This window comes from Neovison vison, chromosome 12 (genome assembly GCF_020171115.1).
Source record: "Neovison vison isolate M4711 chromosome 12, ASM_NN_V1, whole genome shotgun sequence".
Taxonomy (NCBI): Eukaryota; Metazoa; Chordata; class Mammalia; order Carnivora; family Mustelidae; genus Neogale; species Neogale vison.
In genome coordinates, this window is record NC_058102.1 from 65697899 (window position 1) to 65710889 (window position 12991).

At 38.5% G+C, this 12991-nt stretch overlaps 1 protein-coding gene across 3 annotated transcripts in view; it reads left to right on the plus strand.

Annotated features, from left to right (window-relative positions):
- The window catches only part of TMTC1 (transmembrane O-mannosyltransferase targeting cadherins 1), a 256320-nt gene extending 247521 nt beyond the window's left edge, over window positions 1-8799 (plus strand). For all 3 annotated transcript variants that reach the window (XM_044228523.1, XM_044228522.1, XM_044228524.1), the window contains 2 exons: window positions 2102-2179; window positions 7761-8799. In XM_044228523.1, the coding sequence (XP_044084458.1) occupies window positions 2102-2179; window positions 7761-7901 (219 nt within the window). In that variant the 3' untranslated portion in view covers window positions 7902-8799. The remainder of the gene's footprint in view (window positions 1-2101; window positions 2180-7760) is intronic.
- The last annotated feature ends 4192 nt before the right edge of the window (window positions 8800-12991 follow it).

The window sequence follows — 12991 nt, forward strand, 5'->3', positions numbered from 1 at the left end:
CAAGGTAGAATTAATGAAGTCATAAAATTACACTAAATATAATATGTGAAAAGTAAAATTTTAAATGATATTATTGATTCTGAAAACAAACAGTGACTTTCAAAATATTCAGAAACAGGTAAAGATATTTGGGAAAACTAACTTGAACATAAACTCTTAAAAGTGACATATTTGAAGGGGAAATTGCATATTTTTCTGTGCCCTGTGAACATTTTAAAAAAAGTTTTATGTATTTTAGAGAGAGAGAGTGCTCAAGCAAGGGGAAGGGCAAAGAGAGAGGGAGAGGAGAAGCAGACAACCCCTTGAGCACAGAGACTCAATCGCAAGACCCTGAGATCATGACCTGAGCTGAAATCAAGGGTCAGACACCTAATTAACTGAGCTGCCCAGACCCCCTTGCCCTGTGAACATTTTCAATACCGTAACATGTGAGCATTTTAAAATGACAATTTCATGAATATGTAATTTAATTATGAAGATATCTGGTATCTATATCTTATACATTGTATTGAAAACAAATGTATTTTCTAGTTGCTTTAACTATAAATCAGATAATCATTTTAAAGGGACTAGATTTGGGTGCTTGGGTGGCTCAGTCAGTTAAGCGTCCAACTCTTGATCTCAGCTCAATTCTTGATCACAGGGTTGTGAGTTCAAGCTCCACATTGGGCTCCACACTGGGTGTGAAGTCTACTTAAAATCAATCAACCAATCAATTAATAAATAAAGTGGCTAGATCTATGACAGATAGGAATAGGGCTATGAGTAGCATTTTTATTTATGATTTACACATATTAAGTAATTTGATCTTCTCAATAGTCATATAAGAAATCTATGGTCATTGTCTCCATTTTATAGTTTTATAAACTTAGACTCAGAGGTTATGTAACTTGTTCAAGGTCACAGAGGGTAAGAGATGGAGCTGGGATTTGAATCCAGTTTCTTAATTTCTACCCTACCCTCTGTTGATATAAATTAACCTAAGAGACACATTCTTCAGGTTTATTTTACCAGCTCTTTAGAAGTGTAGGTTCTTGTTATAATAAGCTTGTTTCTCTTAAAACAGGAGGAGGGATGGACCAGATTCTGTTTACTTTATGAAGCTGTTCATCAGTGAAAATAGCAAAGAGCATTAAAATAGACACACAGATACTTAGCTTTGTAATTGAAAGCAACACTCATAGCCATTAGCTTTATTTAAGGTGACCACTCTTAAATTAAGACCCAGTGGTGATATAAAACAACATGCAAAATATTACCAGTATTGGGGCACCTGGGTGGCTGAGTGGGTTAAGCCTCTGCCTTCGGCTCAGGTCATGATCTCAGCGTCCTGGGATCAAGCCCTGCATCGGGCTCTCTGCTCAGCAGAGAGCCTGCTTCTCCCTTTCTTTCTCTGCCTGCCTCTCTGCCTACTTGTGATCTCTCTCTCTCTGTCAAATAAATAAATAAAATCTTAAAAAAAAAATATTACCAGTATGCCTCACAGATGCTACATTTAATGGGATACACATTTCCAGACCAAAAGAGATATTTGAGAGAGAACTAATTCTCTTGAGACATATGAAGACCTGTGGCAGAAGATAAAGGAAGGCTTTTTAATGATTGAAACTATCCCCTAGGAAGATAGATGTCCTCAAGGAAGGAATGAGCATCCTGTCACTGCAAGGATTTCGGTATAGGCTGAAGAACCCGGCCAGTGATACTGTGAAAGGGCTGAGCTACATAGGAAAAGATTCTAAAAGATTCTGTGATCATTGAAAAAGTATATTCTTACAAACTCCATTTATAGCAAAAAATCCAAAAGAGTTTTCTTGCGGGTCAAGGCCAGTGAGAAATGCTGCACTATAATAAAATCACCTGGATTCCCTGAGGGCATCCTCAGTCTCTGTGAACAAATTACACATTTCGGTTTCCTCCACTTCCCAGTCATCAGTTTTGAAACATAACTGAAATAAACGGGAACACATGTGAGCTAGTAGTGTCTGGTTTCATTGTGTTAACCGTTTACATTCTCACATAGGAAGAAAGTGATTTCCACAGTCCTGTAGCATTAAACGTGGGTTCTCCTTTCTCAACCTGAAAATGTTTCTTGTATATTTAGAGCTACAAAGCTGCTGTGGAGCTAAATCCAGATCAAGCACAGGCCTGGATGAACATGGGTGGAATCGAACACATCAAGGTAGGAGAATAATTCATTTCCAAGGGATCTGGTTTTATCTTTCCATTTTCTCTTTCTGTCTTCTCTCAAAAGATTGAGAAAAGTATTGTTAATTCCCTCTTTGAATTATTTAAAGACCAAAAACCTTATATGTTTAAAAGGGAAATCAGCACAGATTATGTTCACTTTGTTTTATCCAGATATTGAATATCATGAAGTCATTTGAAAACTAAGTCTATACAAATTATATTCCATGATTTTATTGAACATAAAGAAAACCATGTGTACCTAAGAGAGGTATCATCATACAGCAAATAAAATCTGCCCCTTGTTGGGGCTTCCTGAACCTCATTGTCCTACAGCTTAACTCATGGTCAAGAGTACAGTGTTACTTTAAATATTACTTTATTATTTCCTGTACCTAATGTATCTTTTACTCCCTAATCATTTACTCGAATGCAAGGTTGTTTATTTGTGGGTTTTTTTGTTTTTCCAAAAGGAAAAGCTATCTTTGAGTGAATCATCAAAAATGACCCTTGGGAAGGCTGCTGCCTATAAGTAATGAACTCAAAGACTCGCTATCATTCATTCATTCATCCATTCATTTAACATGTGATGTGCATGTGATGGGCCAGGTACTCTTTCTTCAGGCACTGGGAATAGAACACTAAATAAGTAAGACAGAACTTTCTGTCTTCATGGAGCTAACATTTAGTAAAAGAGACAGGCAAAAAATAAATAAACACATCCATACATACATCTATTTGTAAAATATATCATAGTGTTATGGAGAAAAAAGAGAATGGGGATAGGAAGTACCGTGGAGTAAGGGCTGAAATTTAAAATTAAGGTGGTTAGGGAAGGTCTACTTTATTTTTTATTTATTTTTTTAAATTATTTTTTTATTTTTTTTTATAAACATATAATGTATTATTAGCCCCAGGGGTACAGATCTGAATTGCCAGGTTTACACACGTCACAGCACTCATCATAGCCCTTACCCTCCCCAATGTCCATAACCCCACCACCCTCTCCCTACCCCCCTCCCTCCAGCAACCCTCAATTTGTTTTGTGAGATTAAGAGTCGCTTATGGTTTGTCTCCCTCCCAATCCCATCTTGTTTCATTTATTCTTTTCCTACCCTCCCAACCCCCAATGTTGCATTTCCACTTCCTCATATCAGGGAGATCATATGATAGTTGCCTTTCTCCGATTGACTTATTTTGCTAAGCATAATACCCTCTAGTTCCATCCACGTCGTCACAAATAGGGAAGGCCTCACTTTAAAAAGTGATTTTGAGTAGAGACCTGAAGGGGAAAAGCCATGTGGCAAAACAGGGAAAGAACATATGCAATGGTCCTGGGGTATGAGAGTACCTGCTGTTTGAAGAACAGGGAGGAGGCAAGTAAGATGAAATGGTAGAAGCCGGAGTCAGAGTTAAGTCACAGGACAGGATCATGCAGAGCCTTAAAGGGGATTGCAGGGTTTTTGACTTTTATGCCATGCTGAATGAGCTGGGGTCCTTAGAGGACTCTGAGCAGAGAGATGCCATGGTCTGACATGTTTTTAAAGGATCGCTCTTATTTAGCTAACCTATTTTCAGGCTTCTATCAGTCTTTATATTAAAACAGTAATATAGTGATTAGCATTTAAATAAAAGCCCAGTAGGATTTACTATTAAGTGGAAACTGGTCACTCTCAGAAACACAACAAGACAGAAAGGTAACTTGTGATTACATAGCTGGAAGGGGATAATGTGACTGAGAATTGTGCTCTAATAGAGGAATAAACGGGACATTTATCAGAGCAGAATAACCTGAGCTCTGATCTCAATCATCTCCTATGGTGTCTAGCAATATGAACTTACTTAAGCTTGATCATAAATCACATGGAATAAATAAATAAATGTGATCATAAATCACATTGGAAAAAAATACCAGAAAGAAAGGGGACACCTGGGTGGCTCAGTCGGTTGATCCCAGGGTCCTGGGATCGAGTTCAGCATCCAGCTCCCCGCTTATGGGGGAAGTCTGCTTCTACCTCTCCCTTCCAATCTCTCTCTCTCTCTCTGTCAAATAAATAGATAAAATTAAAAATATTTTTTAAAAAATTAAAGAAAGAAAGAGGGAGGGAGGAAGGAAGGAAGGAAGAGGGAGAGATAGAAAGAGAAAGAAAAGTAACGTAATATTAAATATTTAATTAATATATTAAATAGTTATATTTTAAAATAATATGTTCAATATGTTTTTAGATGACATGGGCCTGCATTTAAAGCAGTGGGGTTCAGTTGTTAGTTTAAAAAGTACAATAAATAGGAACACCTGAGTGGTGAAGTTGGTTAAGCAGCTGACTCGTTTCAACTTGGGGTTATGAGATCGAGTCCCATGTTGGGCTCAGAGCTCAGCATGGAGTCTGCTTGGGATTCTCTTTCCCTCTCCTCCGCTCCTTCTGCTCATTCTCTCTCTCTCTCTCTCTCTCTCTCTCACACACACACACAAATCTTTTTTTTTTTTTAAAGATTTTATTTATTTATTTGACAGAGAGAAATCACAAGTAGATGGAGAGGCAGGCAGAGAGAGAGGGAAGCAGGCTTCCTGCTGAGCAGAGAGCCCGATGCGGGCCTCGATCCCAGGACCCTGAGATCATGACCTGAGCCGAAGGCAGCGGCTTAACCCAGTGAGCCACCCAGGCGCCCAATAAATCTTTTTTTAAAAAGTACAGTAAGTATGGGGCACCTGGGTGGCTCAGTGGTTAAAGCCTCTGCCTTCGGCTCAGGTCAGGATCCCAGGGTCCTGGGATCGAGCCCCACATCGGGCTCTCTGCTCAGCAGGGAGCCTGCTTCCCCCTCTCTCTTTCTGCCTGCCTCTCTGCCTGCTTGAGATCTCTGTCTGTCAAATAAAATAAATAAAATCTGAAAAAAAAAAGTACAGTAAGTACACTCAAGACTTTTCCAAAAAGTCTGGAAATACAAGGAGAATAGTTCATTCATTGAATTCTCAGATTAACGAGCGAATCCATTGCTTTAAATTTAGAGGTACTTTCCCTGAAAAGGTATCTGGAGATTGAAGAAGGATCTATTGCGTGTATTATTTTGAAATGTAATGAACACACTGATTAAAAATTAGTTTATGCAGTTTTTCATCTTTGCAAACATCATGAATTAGGCTGAACAGTATTAAATTGCTATGTTTGTAATTGAAAAATCATCTAATACAGTAAATTCATTATGATACAATCCAGAATAAGTATATAGACCGGGCACATGGTTTGGATATGGTCATTTAGATGGTACCATTAGGATGCAAGATTATTATGAGGTCCTGAAGAGAGAGAGGTCATTATCTTTCTCTTTGCACTGCCAGGTAGTGTGTGTATCAGGTGGTATTAGCTCTTTCCAGGCTTCTCTCCTTCCCTGAGCCCAGGTGAAACTTAGGGTACCGAGGGCTGTGGTAAGGTTGCAAGTTGGAATAAGGCTTTGCCAGGTCATGGCATGAAGAGATGAGAAGGGAGTTGTCTCTTTCTTATACTGCTTGATAATAAAAGATAATTATAATGAAGCTTCATAAAGGATGAAATGGATGGACCAAAAAGGCTAAAATACATTCTTTATAATCAAAGAGTTCTATCAACTGGACCACACCACAAAGTACTATTTTCAGTACTGCTGTATGTGCATTTTCTTGAGTGGCATTGTATGGAACTCTCCATGGTGTCAGAAGCGTTCTATAGCTGCACTGTCACAGGCAGCAGCCACTAGCCCATGTACATGTTGAGCCCTTGAAATGTGGTTAGTACAACCGAGCAACTGAATTCTTAATTTACCGTAATTGATGGAAGCTTAAATAGCCATGTGGAGTTAGATAGCACATTTTTAGAAATTAGGTAATTCAGATTCCCTATCTTAGCATCTCAGAACTGGAGACACTGAATCAAGGGATATAATTTAAAAAAAAAAGAAAAACAAGGCTTCCAGTTTAATCAAGTAAAGATCAATTTGAGGGAGAGAAGATAACTCTAGCAGTAGATTTTACATGAAAGGACAAAGAAAGCTGATAATCAGAGAAGGAAATGCCAAGGCATCAGGCTGAGGCCTACATTCAGAGAAGACTCTCAGCAGAAAAATTGCAAAGTCAGCTGTAATATAAACATATTTTGAGAGCACTCAGTTGTCTGCACATGTGTGTTAAGCCTAGTAAAAATCATAAGATACTTGGAAGATAAATGCTAGAGTTGATGAAAAATAATAACAATTGAATAAAGCAAATCCAGGGTCTCACCTCTTCAGAATTCTGTTTAGCCTCTTATGAGAATCAGGGCTAATGATCAGAAATGTTTTCTGATTTGTGCATGTGTCGGAGCCTGGATTCCCAAAGTTACAATTTCCTTTTCTGTCATTTCTACTCTCCTTTTTACCAGTATGACAAATGAGTACTGTAATAAAGGGATGGTGTTTACTCAACCCTGGATGGTTGTTTAATAATGACAACAATGGTAGCATTGGACTGAGGACTCACTCTGTGTCAGCCTCTCTGAGCTCTTAACACGCATTAGCTCTTTTGGAGGATAGTTAAGCATTCAGTAAATATTAGTTACTGGTTGCTACATAGAACTCTCACTTAGAGATGCTATTTTAAATTGTGATGGGAATTCAGAGAGTAAGTGGTTTTTGTCCGCATGGAGCTGTAATGGAGAATAAAATAGAGCAAATTGAAAAGGGGGGAAATGAAGAGAACTCTTAACACTCAGAGTTCTGAGACGTGGCAGGACACAGATGTGAAAAAGGGTGAACCAAATAAGGAAGGTAAAATTCGTAGCAGAAAAGGGCCTGGAAAACAATAATTATGACTAATTTGTCTGGAACCATCTGGAACAGGCACACGTCATTTCCAGTTAGAAAGCCATGGAACAAAGCAGATGGGGGCCAACAGAGGGTGGTGACAGGTATCTTGAGCAGGTCAGGGGTGCTATGCCTTCTTTTCTGCTTTAAGAGGATCCAGCAGGTTCATATTGTCACACACCTTAGGTAAATTTGACTCCATATTCTTATCAGTTCTTTTCACTTTATAAAAACTTATGTTTACATTAAAGCCCATATTAGGCAAATATTGCTTCCGTGTTAGTTGGATATTAAAATACTTCCACCACTAAATAGGTCTAGCAGATTCTAAACTATTTAATCATCACTACTTTTGAATTTTTCCACAAACATCCCTCCCTTTCCTCCCTCCCTCTTTTTCCCCCCACCCCCCATCTCTAGCCATGACTCCATTTGATTACTAAGGAATAGTACCAACCCCACGAGAGCCCTATGAAATGATAGCCTCATACCATACATCAGTAGAATTGAAAATCTGTTTTTCTGCCATTTCACCTTACGGTGTAACTCTTATCCTTCACATTCTCCAGCTGGCCTGGTACTTAAAACAAATGCATTCTCCAAAAGCACCAAAAGATAAGGATAAAATTACCCATGCAGACGGGGTTTCCTTCTGAGGACATTCCTGTTAAACTGGGCGAGAAGGTCTGTCTCTTAGTCTCCCCATTCTCCAAGAGCGTTCTGATGGGTCAGACTATAATTGCCGTCTCTCTTTTTCCCCACAGGGAAACTATGTGTCTGCAAGAGCTTATTATGAGAGAGCCTTACAGCTGGTTCCAGACAGCAAACTGCTGCAGGAAAATCTTGCCAAGTTGGATCGTCTAGAGAAACGATTACAAGAAGTTCAAGAAAAGGATCAGACATAGCCGTGTTTGGCCCAGTCTTGAGGGACAGTGCTGGTGCTGCTGGAAGAGGAAGAAGTGTTGGAGGCCTTCACCTCCACAGGGGCACAACAGAGTTTTCCGCTCGCTCTTAGTTTGGGGAGGCACATTTTTGGATGCCCGCTGGTAACCCTGTGCTGGGGGACTTGCATTTCCACGAAAGAAGACAGCAAGCAAGGGTTCCATCTGAGAGGAAGTAAAACAACTACTACACATTTTGCAGATTTTTGTTGGCTTTAATTCCAGATTTCCCTTCATCTGTTTCTCTGCTTTTCCAACCTAAGAATCTAATTCCATCTCAGTGTAGACTTTTATGTCCTAGAAATACAGAGGCTTAAATGCTCTGACAGCAGAGCAGCTCTTCCTTGTGAGATGAGATATGTCCTAGAGGAAAAAAATCTCTGGGATAAACCATCTGGGTAATTCCACCAAGAGGTAACTCATTTAGTTCTCCAGAACTAGAAATGAGTATCTAATAGTTTTTGTAGAATCTTCTGGAATATTTGGGGGAAACGGTGTTGTTAAGTGAACTTTGTCTAATACCCGCCGAGGATATTGCTAGAGCCCAAAAGAGTGAATTAAATTCCACTCTGATGCAAACTTTTCCCATTGCCCGATATAACAAAAAGGAGGCTTCTGGGATTGTGTATGGGTATTCTCATCCCTGGGGGAAAATCAAGGATCTTGGTTCCTCTAATTTCTTTATGGAAATGTTTAAGATTATTTTAATTTTATTACAAGTATTACTAGAGTAGTGATACTGCTCTAAGATTTCAGAAGTGCTTTTAGAATCATTAATGTTTCTGACTCCGCATACATTGTTATTTTGGTGGAGAAAAAATAGTATATTCTACATGAGAAATATTAAAGATATTAACTAAGAGAAATGCTCTACTTTATTATCTTAACATTCAGTCATCCAGAGATTTATTATTTTTTTGAAAACTATATTTAATCACTGAAAATGCTATATAATATATCACAAAAATCTTCATAGACTATGAAGAGGATGGAAGAGAAGCTCTATTGATTTGTCTACTGAAATTTAATGAGAATTCTGTGCTGTAGAACATGAATGATGGAAATCCAGAGTTCTTGGTTCTGTATTTATAATATTGGAGAGTTCTTGGTGAATGCTCAAAAAATCTAGGGGAGAAAAAAGTCTAAATTCATAATTATAAAAATACCTATTTTTATTTAAAAGACAGAGGCCAGCAAAGTGGAACTTAACAATTTGACATTTGTTTTTAGTGTTATTTATTTTGTAACTTATAAAATATATTTAATATATATATACACATGCAAATTTTTTTCTCTGTACATAGTGGTTTTAATAGCAGCTTTCAGAACTGATCATACAGAAATCACAAATCTGAATTACAATGTAAAGTTTTAACAGCCCCTCAAAAAATTTGTATTGATGATTCACTTGACAAAGCTAAAGAAATTAGGAAGTGGAGTTCAATGTTTGGGTGGTAATATATTTTGAAAGTGAAGAAGTTGGAACACCTGATTCTAATTTGGTCATCTTCATAAATTAAAAAAAAGAAGAAGAAGAAGAGAGGAGGAGGAACCACTCTGGGGAGTGCTGCAAACAGGCTAAGCCAGGTGGCCTACAGATGTCATAGCCCAAAGGTGTGCGGATTTCACTTGCTCAGGCCAGGATAGGGTAAAAAGCCTTCTTCTTTTCAACACTGCCCCTGTGTGTTATTTTTTTGTCAAGGTAAGTCTAGTTAAAAGAACTTCGCTGTAAAGGGATGATGCAAGGCATATTTTAAATGCAAAGGATTCCAGAATTTGAATTAACATACATGTGTTTGTACGTAACAATAATCCAACAATCTCTGTATATTGCCACTGTGATCTTCTGTTTCTAGTCTTTTAACCTTATATGTCATAAATTTGTCCAAGATTTTACTTAAAATATTTTCATTCTCCTCAAAATTATACTTTTATGTCCTAAGGCCAGGAAATGTATCACAGTGTTCATTAAATTATCAATCCACCCCCAAATTGGGGGTGGGGGGAATGAAGCCCTAGCTAAAAAACAGTATCTGAGACTTAAATCACAACTTTTTAGAATAATCTGTAACCAAGACTCACACCTAGGAAGTTAACAGAAAAGACTAAGTCCCAAATTTTGAAAAGGAATTATGCCTTACTTGAAATGCCGCTAAAGGTAAGAAGGTACATTAGTGAGAATGGTTGAAATGGCGGTTATAGCCTAAAAATTTCTGAGAGAAGGGGTCACATGGCCTTCAGGAGACTTGTTCTACCTTCTTTTGGGTGCTTTTCTCTCTCCCCATGTCTGTCTGTCTCTTTGTCTCTCTCTTCCTCCCTCCCTTCTTCTCCCCATGCCCCTTAGCCTCCCTTCATTCTGCCCCCCACCCCACACTGTCACTCTGGCTCATTCTGTGCACACGCACTGGCATCTCCTTGAACGTGAAAAGTAAGCACCATTTATTGGGTCAGATATTTTTTTTTTAAGATTTTATTTATTTATTTGACAGAGAGAAATCACAAGTAGACGGAGAGTCAGGCAGAGAGAGAGAGAGGGAAGCAGGCTCCCTGCTGAGCAGAGAGCCCGATGTGGGACTCAATCCCAGGACCCTGAGATCATGACCTGAGCCGAAGGCAGCGGCTTAACCCACTGAGCCACCCAGGTGCCCCTAGGGTCAGATATTTTTATCTGGATTTAATAATGCCACTGAGATGTAGCCAATGAAATAGTTTTCATAGTTAAATGGTGTCTAAAAGAAAATAAAAAACATGTTATTTTTCAAAGATATTAAGTGTATTTTATAACTATTTTTATTTGGTTCTTGTAACATGAAATACTATGTGGAATTCATTCCTATCAATAAAATCAGAGTGCCCTGGCTAGTTGTGGACATACAGCCAGAGTCCCCTACTAAAAGTGTGCTTGGCAGGAGAGTTGCTGTCCCCTTTCTGAGATGGAATGGCAGAGCTGGCTTCATGGGCCTGAGGTTCATGTGGTCCCTGGGGGTCCTGCTCTCAGAAGGCCTCTGTGTTTGGCTGAAGGCCCTGCTTGAAATTCTTAATAATTTTGAAAGAGGGGTCCTGCAATTCCATCTTGCACTGGATCCTTAAATATGTGAGGTGTCCTTGGTGGGAGGGAAGTTGGCCCAGGGCAAGACAGGAGATGCTTTAGTCTGGCTGAACACTTGATTCGATGATCAGAGTTTCATTTGTGACTCTGTTCCTCTGAGCAACACTCGCTTTTTTTTCTCAGCTACACTTTGAGTCCCTTGTGTACATATATCCCCCATGTACTGCCAATCTAACCTGTCCTTCTGTCCCACCTAGAACCAGTCCTCCTGGCCTTTAAGATTCCCATTAAGTGGCAGTCCTTTGATATAGGAACCATGAGAATGCCTTTACAAGTTTATTTCAACCTTAAGAATTCTTCAGGGTTTTTTAAGTGATCCAGATGTTTTCCAGCTGTTAACAGTATTCGTAAAACACAGTTTAGCGATGTAACGTTAAGTAAACCAAAGATTCAAATACCTTGGAGGAAAAGAAATTTTATTTTAGGGAATCCTGAAATGTATATATTCTTTTGGGTCTGTTTGTTTTGAAGTTCATCACAAAACAAAGATGAAAGCCAGCACTTTAACGACAACCTCCTATAATACGTCACAGCCCCTAGCATGAGACTGACACTCATCACAGGTCATACCTCACTTGATGGAGGGGTTTGTAGTGATTGTACCGTACTTCTCAACAAGACTAAATGAGAAAACCTAAACTGTTCTTTACCAACCGACCCACAGAAACTATAATTTGAAGGGGAATAAAAATGAATGTGTGGTTTGTTATTGTCTCTACTAAACATTCCAGGCCCCTCAGATCGAAGAACCACATTCAGCTGATAGTTAAGAACTGTTCGTTCACACACAGGGGCTCTCAAGCCGGGTGGGACTGCAGGATCACCTGGGGCCCTTGGGCAGTCTCTGAGATGCTGGCTGCCTAGTCCAGATGCTAAAATGCAGCGAGACTAGAGAAGTAGGCTAACAACTTTAATGGAACTTCTATGACTTTTACCATGTTTCTCCATTTTTACTTTTAAATATAGACTAAAATAAGCCAAAGAATTCTAAAAAATAATCCATGGCACAGTTGATTGGTTGAGACCATTGTTTCAAGATTGACAGGTGGGGTGGGTGGGGCAGTTTGCACTGGTGGCAATTGGACTGTAATTTGACCTCACATTTTCAGAATTCTTCACTCTCAGATGGAGAATGTGTATACACCATGTGTATACACCAGACAAGGCACCCAGTATGTAAAACTCATTGGTGGTGTTCATGGCGTAGAGTGAATGCCTAGACTTATGTCTCTGTTTTGATTACACATGTCAGCTTTTGTTAATTATTTCTTCTTGTACTCATTAGAATCTGTTTTTGAGGGGGAAAATAAAACGTTTGATTGGATGTGTGAAGGATGTGCATCTTAGATTAATAAATCTATAGGGTATTCGTAACGACAATCAGAGCAAATGTAGTTATGGGTAGTTGGTTTGTTTTTAATTTTTCACCTAGTTTCCAAATCACATTTACTTTGATTAAATTGCATGTTGGTATCTCCCAATAATAGCAAAAAGTAACTATCTGACACCTTTTGGTATTTTAAAAGAAGAAATACCTGTCAAATCTTGCATTTAGGCTGCAATTGAGTAAGATAAAGGCTTACAATGCCATATATATAACATAACTTTTTATGATTATTCTTGATGTTTTGTTGTAAAAGAAAAATATGTTGAACAGTTCTTCAAAAAATAGAACTTCCTTCTTCCTTTTTGGTTGTGGTATCCATTAACTTCAAGAGAAAAAATATCTATAATCAAAGGAGTTCTTTAATATCAGCAAAATAAGACAACAAAATTAATAATTTTCATGCCTATCAAATGGCTCATATAAAATGTTATTTTTATCACCAAAGATCCTTTCAGCTAAAACCTTTTAGGGCATGTAGCTCATAAAATCAGCATCCATCACATTAGTCATTATTAGATCACCATTTACCCCAAGATGGAAAGATTAATCAATGTTCAG